The sequence below is a fragment of the Anthonomus grandis genome, chromosome 11, assembly GCF_022605725.1.
Source record: "Anthonomus grandis grandis chromosome 11, icAntGran1.3, whole genome shotgun sequence".
Classification (NCBI taxonomy): Eukaryota; Metazoa; Arthropoda; class Insecta; order Coleoptera; family Curculionidae; genus Anthonomus; species Anthonomus grandis.
Genome location: NC_065556.1, coordinates 16,562,279 through 16,575,415, shown reverse-complemented (window position 1 = coordinate 16,575,415; position 13,137 = coordinate 16,562,279). Strand labels below are relative to the sequence as shown.

General features: G+C 37.6%; 1 protein-coding gene across 1 annotated transcript; it reads right to left on the bottom strand.

Moving 5' to 3' along the window:
* Positions 1-10,316: 10,316 nt before the first annotated feature.
* LOC126742013 (heat shock protein 70 A1-like) lies at positions 10,317-12,546 on the bottom strand. Its single transcript, XM_050448537.1, has one exon. The coding sequence runs from the start codon at positions 12,406-12,408 to the stop codon at positions 10,465-10,467; it is 1,944 nt and encodes a 647-aa protein (XP_050304494.1). The 5' UTR covers positions 12,409-12,546; the 3' UTR covers positions 10,317-10,464.
* Positions 12,547-13,137: the final 591 nt, after the last annotated feature.

Sequence of the window (13,137 nt, the reverse complement as noted above, 5' to 3'; positions counted from 1 at the left end):
CGATCCACATACCGTTGCTTCGCCCATGGAGTGACCATTCAAAAAATGTGCCGCCATCTGTCGGGGTTTTAGCCCAACGGTTGAATTATACGGTTATAATTTGCAGGTTTCTATAATCAAATTCGGGTTTTTAGCATATTTATTGGAAAAATTCTTTGTTTAAGGGAAAATTCTTATTTATTTATGAATATTAGTTAGTCCTTAATAATAAGAAATATGTAGTTGACATAATAATTAAACAAAAAAGAATTAAGATTTGGTTGCTACATGCTTAGCAACACTGTTCAATGTAAAAAAACAGTAAAAGTATACCATTACTAATAAAGTTAATTAACTTCTATTTCAATGTTAAATAAAGAATTTTATTTATAATTGTTTATAAGTATTTATAATTTAAAAAAGGCCGTGTGCCTGTTTCATCAATCCCTTGGCCACTCCTCAATATTAATTAGATTTCTAGAACGACCGATAGATGGCACCGAGAGCAAACTTCACTTCTGGCGTGTGTTTATAGAGATGGTAACTAAAGCGATATAAAGAATAACATTTTTGGGCGGGAAAATGGGGCGGCGATATATTACAGGGTTTCACAAGAAATTAATTAATGCCTTAGCTGCACGAGATGCTTCTGTTGGCAAAAAAGTTGGATAATTATATAAGAATCCAGCGTGGTATGTGGTATAACATATTTTGCTTTCCGCCATCTTATAGTCGTGCAGTTTTCAACGTGTTTTAATACGACTTAATTAAATAAATAAATGAATAACTCAGTATTTCTTTGTACATACAATGCAAAAACATATGAAAATGTACGCTCACATCATATGCACAAGAATAGCTCAACTGGCGAAGTTTAGACTCCTGGGCATTCTTCCACTCAACCAATTCGCCGGATATTAAGTTCACCATCTTTAAATGCTAACAGAGAAAGTCCAATAGAATGCTTTTAACAGATAACACTGAAGATCACATGTAATAAATACCTCTTGTACTTAGACATTAAATAACCAGTATTGCATACCTTAAATTGAAGAGGTAAATTATTATATAAGTTAACCCAATACTGAAAATAACTGAAACTCTTTTTAAAAAAAGAAGTTGTATGTTGTGGTAGTAGTTGTAGTTGGCATTGTTAAATAATTTTTATCTCTTAAAGAGCGATTATGCGCAGCCTCCCTGTAAATTAGTTTTTTAAATAAATATACTGGTTGTTGACACATATTTAGTTTTCTAGAAAATAGAGTCAAGTTAAAATAATTCAGTTAAAGTACTCCCCGAGGAGGGCCGGGGTAGAATAGCCCTCCGGTACGCTCTGCCTGTCGTAAAAGGCGACTAAAAGAGCAACCCCTTTGGTGGTAGATGTAGATCCACTTGCATCGCCCGGTTCAATACCACCACATAGGACGTAGGCGGCGTGAAGTGGTTCCATAGAACTCACGTTTCGCCGCCATGTCGATGTGTCCGGTTTCCAAAAGGTGAAATGGAGAAGAAACATAAATGCATGATGGCGCCCTCACGACCAAAACTTTCCGGAGGTAAACTCGCCTCCCATTCGGATCGCCGGGCGGAGGCTGGTCGGGGGGTCCATCAGGCGGATCTAAAAACCTAAAAATCAATTTCTGCAAAAACAAATAGGCCTCACATTCTGGCATTGGCAGAAACAAAGGTGAAACCTTCAACAACAAATGTTCACCTCATTTATCCTGGATACGATCTACACACCCGATTCCGACTAAACTTTGGATTGGCAATATTTGTCAAGAACGATTTGAGTTGCCAGCGGGAGGAAACGCTTGAACTTGCGGACTTCGACGTCATGTGGTTCAAAATAATAGCCAGTGGTGCCACAAAATTTGTCTACTGTATCTACAGACCACCAAGCGATACCCAATATAGACGGCTCTTTTTGAACCTGGTTGATTGCATTAACCATCTGCAAATTGACTACCCAAGCACAGAAATCATCGTCATGGGTGATTTTAACGTTCACAATATCAACTGGCTGCGCTTCTGCAACAAATTAATGAAAAACAAATAAAAACACAAAGTCACGGTCTCACAACATGTAATTAAACGGGCTACACGTGTTTCGCTCTAGTTAGAGCATCATCAGGCCTTTAAAAGCCATCCACACACTTCACAGTACATAAATAAACAATAAATAAAAAAACATAAATACCAAAAATTCTGCAACAAGAACGACGACGAAGGACGAGAAGCTGAGCTATTTGCCACCATATGCGGGCTTACGCAGCTTGTGGAGGAACCTACCAGAATCCCCGATCGAGACGGCGAGTTCGCGAGTCTCCTGGATCTGGTCTTGGCTTCAGACCCTAACTCGTACACTGTATCAGTACATGCCTCCCTAGGAACATCGGACTACAAATTGATAACAGTCTCTTGCCAGTTGGAGGTTAAAGCGCAGGATCCTCCGATGCCGCGGAAGGTATAGCACTATAAATCAGCAGAGTGGAACCATCTTCGGAAATTTTATCGCTCATTCCCTTGGAAAGAATCCTGCTTTAGAACCAATAATATCTCAGAATGTGCAAACCAAATTACAGAAACGATCTTGGCAGGAATGGAGCTTATATCCCTTTTTCTACTAAATGCGGATCAAACAACAAGCAATGGTTCAACCTGAATTGCAAAAAGGCAGTAAACACTAAAAACGCAGCATATCGCAAATGGCGTCAACATCCTTCCATCGAAAATCGGAGGAACTTTTAAGCCTCCAGAAATAGCTGCAAGCGAATTATTGATGAATGCAAAGAGAGTCACAACAACAGGATCAAAAACAAACTGCTAAATTGCCCAAATGGAACAAGATCTTTCTGGTCGGTATCGAAAGCCGTTAGTCAAGGACTTGCTAAGTCGGCCTTGCCACCCCTAACAGCAGATGATGGTTCTATCGCGGTAACAGCAAGGGAAAAAGCCAACTTACTGGGTAAACACTTCGCGTCCAATTCTACTCTGCACTCGCAAGGTAAAACCTAAAACACCGCCATATTTGCCAAGGGTGAATTCATCGATGGGAGAAATTTCGTTTCCCCAACGAATTATAAATAAAATTCTTAAAGGCGTAGACACCAACAAAGCTTCTGGACCCGATGGAATTCCAGCCCTAATACTAAAACGTTGTGCAGACGAATTGACTCCTCCCTTATGTAGACTGTTCACGGCATCGTATAAGCAGGGCCAATTTCCAACAAGCTGGAAAACTGCTTGAGTGCAAGCTGTACCCAAAAAGGGTAAGAAGACGATGCCCTCCAATTACCGCCTGATTGCACTAGTTCCAGTAATATCGAAGATTATGGAGAAAGCAGTCAACCAACAACTGTTAAAATATCTGGAATCATCTGGACTAATCAGCGATCATCAATACGGCTTTCGAAAGCTTAGATCCACCGGCGATCTTCTGGCTTACGTCACACACTTGTGGACGGAGGCCATGAAGAAGCACGGCAAGTCCCGCTCAGTCGCTCTTGACATTTCCAAGGCATTTGACAGAGTGTGGCATGAGAGACTACTAACCAAGCTCTCCTCAATCGGCATACAAAACTCATTATTGAATTGGATCAAAAGTTTTCTTGAACAACGAACAATCCATGCCGTCGATGGATACCTCTCCGACAAATTTAACATTAACGCTGGAGTCCCTCAAGGATGCATTCTATCCCCCACCCTTTTCTTGATATATATCAACGATTTGCTAGGAACCACTGTCAATCCAATCTACAGCTTTGCGGACGATAGCACACTTATTTCCACATTTAAGTCCGCCAAACCAACGACAGCCGCAAGTTCTCAGAATCTTAGGCAGCAACAAGTAGCTTCAACCAACAACGATATTAGAGCAATCTTGGAGTGGGGCGGTAACAATCTGGTCAATTTTAACGCTAAAAAAACGCAGGCTGCAGTATTTACGATTAAGACTAACTTAGGCCCGGAGCTGGTTATGGCAGGGAAAACATTGCCAATGAAATCATCTTAACATCTTCTAGGAGTCGAGGTCACCAACTGTGTGTCCTGGCATGATCACGTTGCCGAGGTCGCCAGGGCGGCTTCCAAAAAACTCGGAGTGCTTTTCAAAACGAAAAAACTGTATACACCAGAACAGCTGCTGACTCTTTATAAGGCTCAAATACGCCCTTCCCTCGAGTATTGCTCGCATGTCTGGAGCTCTGCACCCAAGCATAGTTTAAACCTGCTGGATTCTATACAGAAGAGAGCTATTCGTCTTATCGACAAACCAGAACTGACAAAGAGTCTGGATAGTCTGGAGCACAGGAGAAAGGTGGCTGATCTCTGTTTATTCTACCGTTATTATCACGGTAAGTGCTCCTCTGAGCTGGCAGGCCTGATGCCACCCAGGGCTGTTCCGGCAAGAAGGACGCGTCTAGCAGTTGCGGCTCATCAACATCGAGTCCACCTGCCTACCCCAAGGACGTCGCTGTATCGGCACTCATTCATCTGGAGAACATCTTCTTTGTGCAACGGGCTTCCACCTCACATATGTCCCGACGTATACAACCTACAGCGATTCAAGATAAATGCCCACAAATATCTTCGCGCAAGCACCACTCCATGAGTGACATAGGACTTTTCTCTTGTGCTTGTGTTTACCATAAAAAAAAAAAAAATTATACCAGTTATCACACTTAAGCCAGCCCAACTCTTTTATATTTTCTGAGACATGATCAAATTTTTGCAGTATAAATAACATACAACAAACGGCCAAGTATGGAGCCTATTATTTATACCGAGCCTAATTATTTTATACCGAATTGTCCATTGAAGTGAGACGAATGCAGTAAACCAAAATTTATTGCAGGTCGTTTGTAGCAGGACATAATATTGGTGATAAAACAGTGAACACTTATTTTCACCTTAATTGGGTGAGCAACATTCTATTCCCATTGTCCATTGGGTAAAACATTCCTAACAACGCTCGATATATAAAAATTGTGGAATTAATGGAGCGAATTTTTCCGTTTTTATTAAAAAATTGAGTATTGAGTTTGAGCCGTAAATTGTATATTATATCACACCATAATGTCAGGCAACCTTGAGTTTGAGCCAAAGAAAAGGCTGCGTTTGCTGCTTATTATGTAGAAAATGTCTTGAAGTATCTTTAACTGAATTACATACTCTTATGTTCTCTAACAGAACAATAATTCAAACTGTGTGCTCCAAAGAATCTGGATGTTCTCCCGCTGATTGATCTCGAGACAGATCCTCAAACCACAATTATTAATTGTTTATATTACATTATAATATGCTTAGCTTAGGATTATTTTTATATTTAAGAAATTGCTGGTAATATATCATTAACATTAATATTGTGTCAAAGCCTCGGCTAATACCGCTGCTGTTCATATTTTTGTTCACCTAGTTTAAGACTCTTTGTGTTAAGAAATGTTTTTTAAAAGACCGTTCGTCGATATCTGAATTTAACCGGCGCCGCGAACAGGATAGTGCAATTTTATCGGGGTGTCGTTGTGTAAAAGTGATTGTCAAATCTTAGTGCACTATCCATCAAGAATCTGAAGACATCGACCAAACTCCAAGTACCGCAACCCTTGGTACTGCGTAAGTTTTTGTTGGAATTGCCATAATTTAATGTCTAGTCCATATCCGTCGCAAAAATGAAAAAAACATATTAATACGAAACAGGGCATCTTTAGGATTAGTTGTTGAAAATGAAATTATTAGAAGTACCTATCCTATTAGATAACTTAACTTTAGATTCTTATTTATCCAAGCCTAATTTAAATATTAGAATGGAAAACATAAGATTCCACACTTCTCTCTTACCAACCTTCTCTGGAACTCAAAACCATTTGGAAAGTTTTATAATCTCCATAGATGAGTTTTATCAATTATATTTTACAAATGATGGTATTGAATAAAAGTTGTTTTATCAGCCATTAAGTCTAAATTAATTGACAATGCTCGGACCAGATATAGATTCATGGAGTTCATGGAGGGATTCAGAAGTTCGGTGATCCTATCAGTTATCAAATTCTACACCAACAATTGCAATACTTTAAGATCAATAAGAATGAAAGCATATTTAAATTTGTAGATTGATTTGATTTCGAGACTCAGATCTTTTGTACAAAGAATTTTTTCTAAATTACATTGCGAAGTCTCAGATGTAAATGCAAAATTAATTTTAATTAATCAAATAGAAAAAACTTCAGTTTTAATTCTGACAGCCAATACGCCTCAGACATTAAAAACAATGGTAATGTTACAACGCCCTAATACACATGATGATGCATATACGCCTGTAATTAACTATAATATGATTGAATCACAGGTAAATTTTACAAATCTGTCTAATGTACATAATAACGAATTTACTAATAATAATAATAATAATAATAATAATAATAATAATAATAATAACCATAATTTCTATGTAAGACAAAATAGCTTTTAAAGTCCCGTAAGATTACTACCCCAGAATCAACCTCCCATGACATTAACAGTCATCAGTCACCGTCAACAGTCATCATTCCAAAAATTATAAAAATCCCAAACACCAATATTTCAATCAATTTAGAAATTAGACATCTTCAAGATCCTAAGAAAATCCAAGAAGATATCATCAAACCAATACATTTCCATGACCTAGTACAACATGTTCCAATGCACAATTATGTTCTTACCACAATATCAGTCATCCTTTTATGCTGCTTAGCATTAATCATCTACTATTGGCAAAAACAAGGAAGAAAGAAGGGTATCCCTTTGAGAATCCTGCAGAGGCTTGTCAACGAGGACGTTGACAGAACTGAGGGTGGAGGAGACATATCCTCAAACCCTTAGAACATTGAAAGGCCTTTCAATGTTCTAAGCTCAAACCACAATTAATTGTTTATATTACATTACAATATGCTTAGCTTAGGACTATTTTTATATTTAAGGAATTGCTGGTAATAATATATCGTTAACATTAATATTGTGTCAAAACCTCGGCTAATACCGTTGCTGTTCATATTTTTGTTCACCTAGTTAAGGCCCTTGGTGTCAATAAATGTTTTTTAAAAGACCGTTCGTCATTATCTGATTTTAATTCGAGTGAACCTACTTGAGTCTGAGGTTGCTGAAGTTGAAAGTAACCTTCATGCAGTTGCTGACTTAATACTGCAATCTGCATGAGATGAATACTGGATTCGACTCAGCCTTGGCAAATATAAAATCTGAGATATCATCTCTAAAAGCAATTCAAATTCTAATAGAACAAGTACTTATGTATCGCCTGTAAGTGTAAACAGTAGTGATATATATGGTACTGATTAAGATGGCTAAACGACAAAAAAAGGTCATGATATAACCTAATGGTCTTTAACTTTCCAGAGAAGGGAGAACAGGAGAACAAAACTGAGATTCACTTGTTCTTGTCTCAACTAACCAAGAGCCCATTGAAAATCATTGATGTTACCAGGATTAGCAGAAAAAATAAAAATGGTTTCCGTTCTCTGTTCTTTAATTAGACTAAATTCACCAGAAGAATTACTTAAGGTGCTCCGAAATAAAAGAAACCTGGACAGAGATCTCTAAAAATTCTAAACCAAAATCTTAAAAATCTCAAAACTGAGATCAAGCGCAGGTTGAGAGGAGGTGATAAGGTTCTCACAATCAAGTATACCATTGAAGGTCCCAGAATAGTGTCAAAAAACTTAGAGGGGCCCCTTCAGGCCTGTTAGTTTACTTCCAAAATTTGAGAGACTCCATACTAAGCCGGATACCCATTTTATTAATGCCTCATATTCTCACTGCAGCATAATTGCACTCAATGAGACTTGGCTTACACCAAATTTTTCTGATAGAGAACTGCCTCTATATGACTAATTTACAAGAAACAAAATTTACAAGGAGAACAGGTTCTCCGAAACCAGTCTACTTTCTAGTGGAGGCGGAGTAGTCATCGCCGTACATATATGAGCCTCAAAAGTAAGTAACTAACCTCAGATCCTCATGTTGAACAACTGTTTGTCATGATTGGCTCTGGGGCAAAACAGTGCATTTTAGGAACAGCACATTTCCCTTCTTACTCCTCATTTGAGTGCTAAGCGACTCTTAATGATACTTTGGCGAACCTCTGCGAAGAACTACCTCATTGTGAAACTTGCTTACTACTTGATTTTTAACTTGCGTCACAGTACCTCGACAAGGGATGAAGTTTGTTCAAAGGCATTACCAACGCCTGCGGCTCTCCCAAATGAGATTGAAAACATTGGCTATTTTGACGGGTATGTGCTCCTTTCATAACCTGTATCAAGTCAGTAACATTGTTAATAATGCTAACTCTTAGTTATATCTGGTGTTAAAATTCTAATGGGGATCTTGAGATATACTTGGTTGAGGATAAGGAATTGTGTTGCCGTTGGATGAGTACCATCCACCACTAGTATTTAATCTTAGCTCATCTTTTTATGCAAGAAATGCACTGAGCTTATAGGTGACGCTTATTACAGAAATTTTAAGTCAGTTGGTTATAATGCTGTTTCAGTAAATATATGTCAGGTTTTGTTGGGGATGAACTATTTTGAAATAAATCCCTTAACGATATGATAAATATATTTTATGAGGTAGTGTACTTATGTATATATAACTTAGTGTCCTTAACAAGGTTTTGGGGTTGGTACCCATCACCACGTACGAGATGAAGTTGACTCGTTATAAAATTATTGGTTCCCCTCGAATCAAAAATTGACGTATAAAAGCGTTTTTTTTGTTATTTTATAAAATACGTAAAAAAACTGGGGTGGAAAATTTTCATTGGCTTACCCTGCATTTAAATAACTTTCTGATTTTTTACAAAATATACTACTTACTATACAGGGTGTCCCACAATCAACGTCACAGGCTATAACTTTTGTAATTTTAAATATAGTAGTGCTCTATTTAAAATTAAACTAGTGCTCCCATTACTGCTACTTGCACAAGAGAAATCTTTCAGCGACATGCTTGCGTAGAAGCTGATGGAGCTCAGCTTGAGCATTTAATTTAATAATACACTGAGAAAAAGAGGTTATAGCTAAACATGTTAGTTGACATTTTTTAGTTGTTATTACTATAAAATTTGTTGCTTTAATTTTTATGTCTCTATTGTTCCAGTTATTTTAAATTAGTTGGACCTTGCAAGCTACTACAACTAACTTTATCAGCTCCAAAACGACTATTTTTTGTAATAACGTATCTTACTACTAATTTATTTGTGGAAACGATTTTTCATTATTTTCCAAGAACGCTCAATAAAAAACAATCTTAAAACATTACTACAAATTTAGTTGTGACAACCTGGTTCAAACAAGTAATGTTTGTTAGTTCATCCTTCGGAAGCTTTCAGACCCAAGATTTTAGGAAATAATACTTATTGCACGTAGTGTCTCGGCCCCGAAGTTTACCGAATCCTCAGTTTGCCGGATCACTTTCAGTCTCATCATGGTCATTACATCATTAGTCTCTAATGCTATTTGGTGCGGTCGTTTGTCACCCTATATGATCTCGTTCTGTGCATATACGTTTACCCTTCATTTATAATGAATATAAGAAATCACCTTTACTGAAATGGACAATAATAGTTACAAAGTGCAGCTAATAAGTTGATGCCTATAAAAACTTATAGACTTATATAAACTTATAGAAACTTATTTAGATGCGTTTGAAGGTAAGTACCTCTGATTTTTTAAATATAGCATTACTTTTTTTTTAAATATATATAGCATTACTTTTATAGCATTTAATTTTTAAATAGTGTTTATGTAGGGTGACAGGCGATCGGCATCTCAACAGAGAGGAGGAGGCAGGAGTGATGTGTTACCTATGATTCTAGTTACTTTTTAGTTAAATAGGATTTTATTTATATATAAATTTAGTAGGTGAAATATTGGTTTTTTCTTTGTAAATGTTTTTTTTATTGATTTTTTGTTAAAAGCGCATTTTTAGAAGAAATAATGGTGCTGCCATTTGAAAAGAAAATGTTTATACCCTGTGACTATATAGAATATTTAGTAAACTTTTTAATAAGAGAGTCTATATTTTTATCACAGTTTGTTTCAAGTCCTCAGTTCTGGTTCTGAGACCTCTTACATTCATAACATTCAAAATAAATTTAAAATTCATTTATATATGCAATTTCTTGTTGGCTAGTGATATCCGAATTACTAATAAGAATTACAGTATTTTGGTCATCACTCCTTCACCTATTTCAAGCCAGATCAATTGTATACCAATATTTGTTAAGCATATGCATTTTTAGCTCTTTATTTCAAATTTCATTAAAATTCAAAATAAAACAATTGTATTTGTAAAAAAATAATGTATATTTATTAGTCCTGGTAATAATTACAACATAATAAGTACACCTATCTAAATCAAAATAAATAGTCCTGGTAATAACTCAAATCAGTCTTAAAAAAGTATAAATGAAAAATTATTCTAAAAAATTTAGTCCACTTCTTCTATGGTTGGGCCCGACTTGGAACCACCAAATCCTCCTGCTTGTTGTCCACAGCCTCCAGGCATGCCTCCTGCATAGTTGTTATTTTGAGGGCCACCACCGTACAGCTTAGCCATGATTGGACTGCATATTTGTTGGAGTTGCTTCTGTTTGTCTTCAAACTCTTCTTTGTCTGCCAGTGTGTTATTATCCAACCATTTCAGAGCCTCCTCACACTCTCTCTGTACTGTAGCCTTGTCATCTGAACTTAATTTATCCCCACTTTCTTCGACAGCTTGTTTTACTTGGAAAACGTAGGCCTCTAGCTGGTTCCTGGACGCTACCTTCTGCCTTTGTTTCTCATCTTCATCTTTGTATTTTTCTGCCTCCGATAGCATCCTGTCGATATCGGCTTGAGATAGTCTGCCTTTGTCATTCTTGATGGTGATATTCTTCTCTTTGCCTGAGCTTGTATCTTTCGCAGAAACGTTTAGAATGCCATTCGCGTCCATATCGAAAGTGACTTCAATTTTTGGTACCCCTCGTGGTGCTGGAGGAATGCCAGTTAGGTCAAAGGTACCCAATAGGTTGTTGTCTTTGGTCATGGCTCTTTCACCTTCGTAGACTTGTACTGTAACTGCTGGCTGATTATCTGCATACGTTGTAAAGGTTTGAGTTTGTTTGCATGGGATTCTGGAGTTTCTTTCGATAATTTTGGTCATTACTCCTCCAGCCGTCTCAATTCCAAGGGATAATGGGGCTACGTCCACAAGAAGTACATCCTGGATTTTACTATCGGTTTCGCCACTGAGAACTGCTGCTTGGACAGCTGCACCATAAGCAACAGCCTCATCTGGATTGATGCTCAGGTTCAACTGTTTGCCATTGAAGAAGTTCTGTAGGAGTTGTTGGATCTTAGGAATCCTGGTTGAGCCACCAACTAAGACAATATCGTGTATTGAACCTTTGTCCATTTTTGCATCAGCCAGGGCCTTTTCTACTGGCTGAAGCGTTCCTCTGAACAGATCGGCGTTCATCTCCTCAAACCTGGCCCTTGTAATTTTGGTGTAGAAATCGATTCCCTCGAACAGTGCATCGATTTCAATGGTGGCTTCTGTACTTGATGACAAGGTCCTCTTGGCCCTCTCAGCAGCAGTCCTTAATCTCCTTAGTGCCCTTGGATTGCTTCGTAGGTCTTTCCTGAACTTTCTTTTGAACTCATCGGCGAAATGATTAACCAGCCTGTTGTCAAAGTCCTCACCTCCAAGATGTGTGTCGCCAGCTGTCGCTCTTACTTCAAACAAAGAGCCCTCATCAATGGTTAAAATGGAGACATCAAAGGTACCTCCACCCAAATCAAAGATGAGAACATTCTTTTCACCCTTCAGGTTCTTGTCCAATCCGTAGGCCAATGCGGCGGCAGTGGGTTCATTGATGATCCTCATTACGTTCAATCCAGCAATAACACCGGCATCTTTCGTTGCTTGCCTTTGGGAGTCGTTAAAGTATGCTGGCACGGTGATAACGGCATCTTTTACAGGTTGTCCCAGATATGCTTCGGCGATTTCCTTCATTTTCGTTAGGACCATAGAGCTGATTTCTTCGGGAGCAAACCTTTTCTTTTCTCCTTTAAATTCCACTTCAATTTTCGGTTTTCCACTGTCACTTACAACTTTGAATGGCCAATGCTTGATGTCCTGCTGGATTTTCGGATCATCATATTTTCGTCCAATCAATCTTTTGGCATCGAAGACGGTGTTTGACGGGTTCATAGCCACTTGGTTCTTCGCGGCATCTCCGATTAGACGCTCTGTATCGGTAAAGGCAACATAACTGGGTGTTGTGCGGTTGCCTTGGTCGTTGGCGATTATTTCCACTTTTCCATGCTGCCAGACACCTACACAGGAGTATGTGGTGCCCAAATCGATACCAATTGCTGGAGCTTTCACCATTTTTACTTTTGTCGATTTAAAATCACTTGAAAATTCACTATTCACTGTTTTATAAACTTGCGTTGCTTGCTTTAGCTTAGCTCGGATATTTATCTTATCGCGCTTGGTTTGAATATTCTGACTAGAGCGGGAAACCGATCGGTATATATACTTGTCGGCGGAGAGGACCGACTCGACCCGACAATTCTAGAATTCAGTACGTTCCATAGACCATGACGCGGTTTACGTTTAGAGGGTCCGGAATTTTCTCGAGGTCGATTTAAAGCTTTACATACACCGTTAAACTTATTGATAGTTTTAAAAAATAAAATCATGTGTCTACTAGATAACAAAATTAATAATAAAATACAAATTGCCATGTTTACATGATTGAGGATTAAGTATTTTTAATTCATTTAAAGTAAAAAACAAAACTTTAATCATTAATTTATAACATGATTACCTTTTTGCCTGTATAAAATAATATAAAATAAAATGTAAAATTTTAAAGGCTTTATTGGTTTGTGTTATTCATAATTAAATTTTAAATAAAAACATCCAACCAAGATACAGGGTGATAAACTTTGATTGAAACTAATGATTTATTTGTTAATTTTAGCCATACATTTAGCAAAGAATCAAGGAACTGAAGGGATTGAAGACTGACATGTGTGTTATAATATAACAAAATCTACTTCAATGACGATTTGACGCCACAAAAAACACTTATAGTACCACTCTGTATTTACT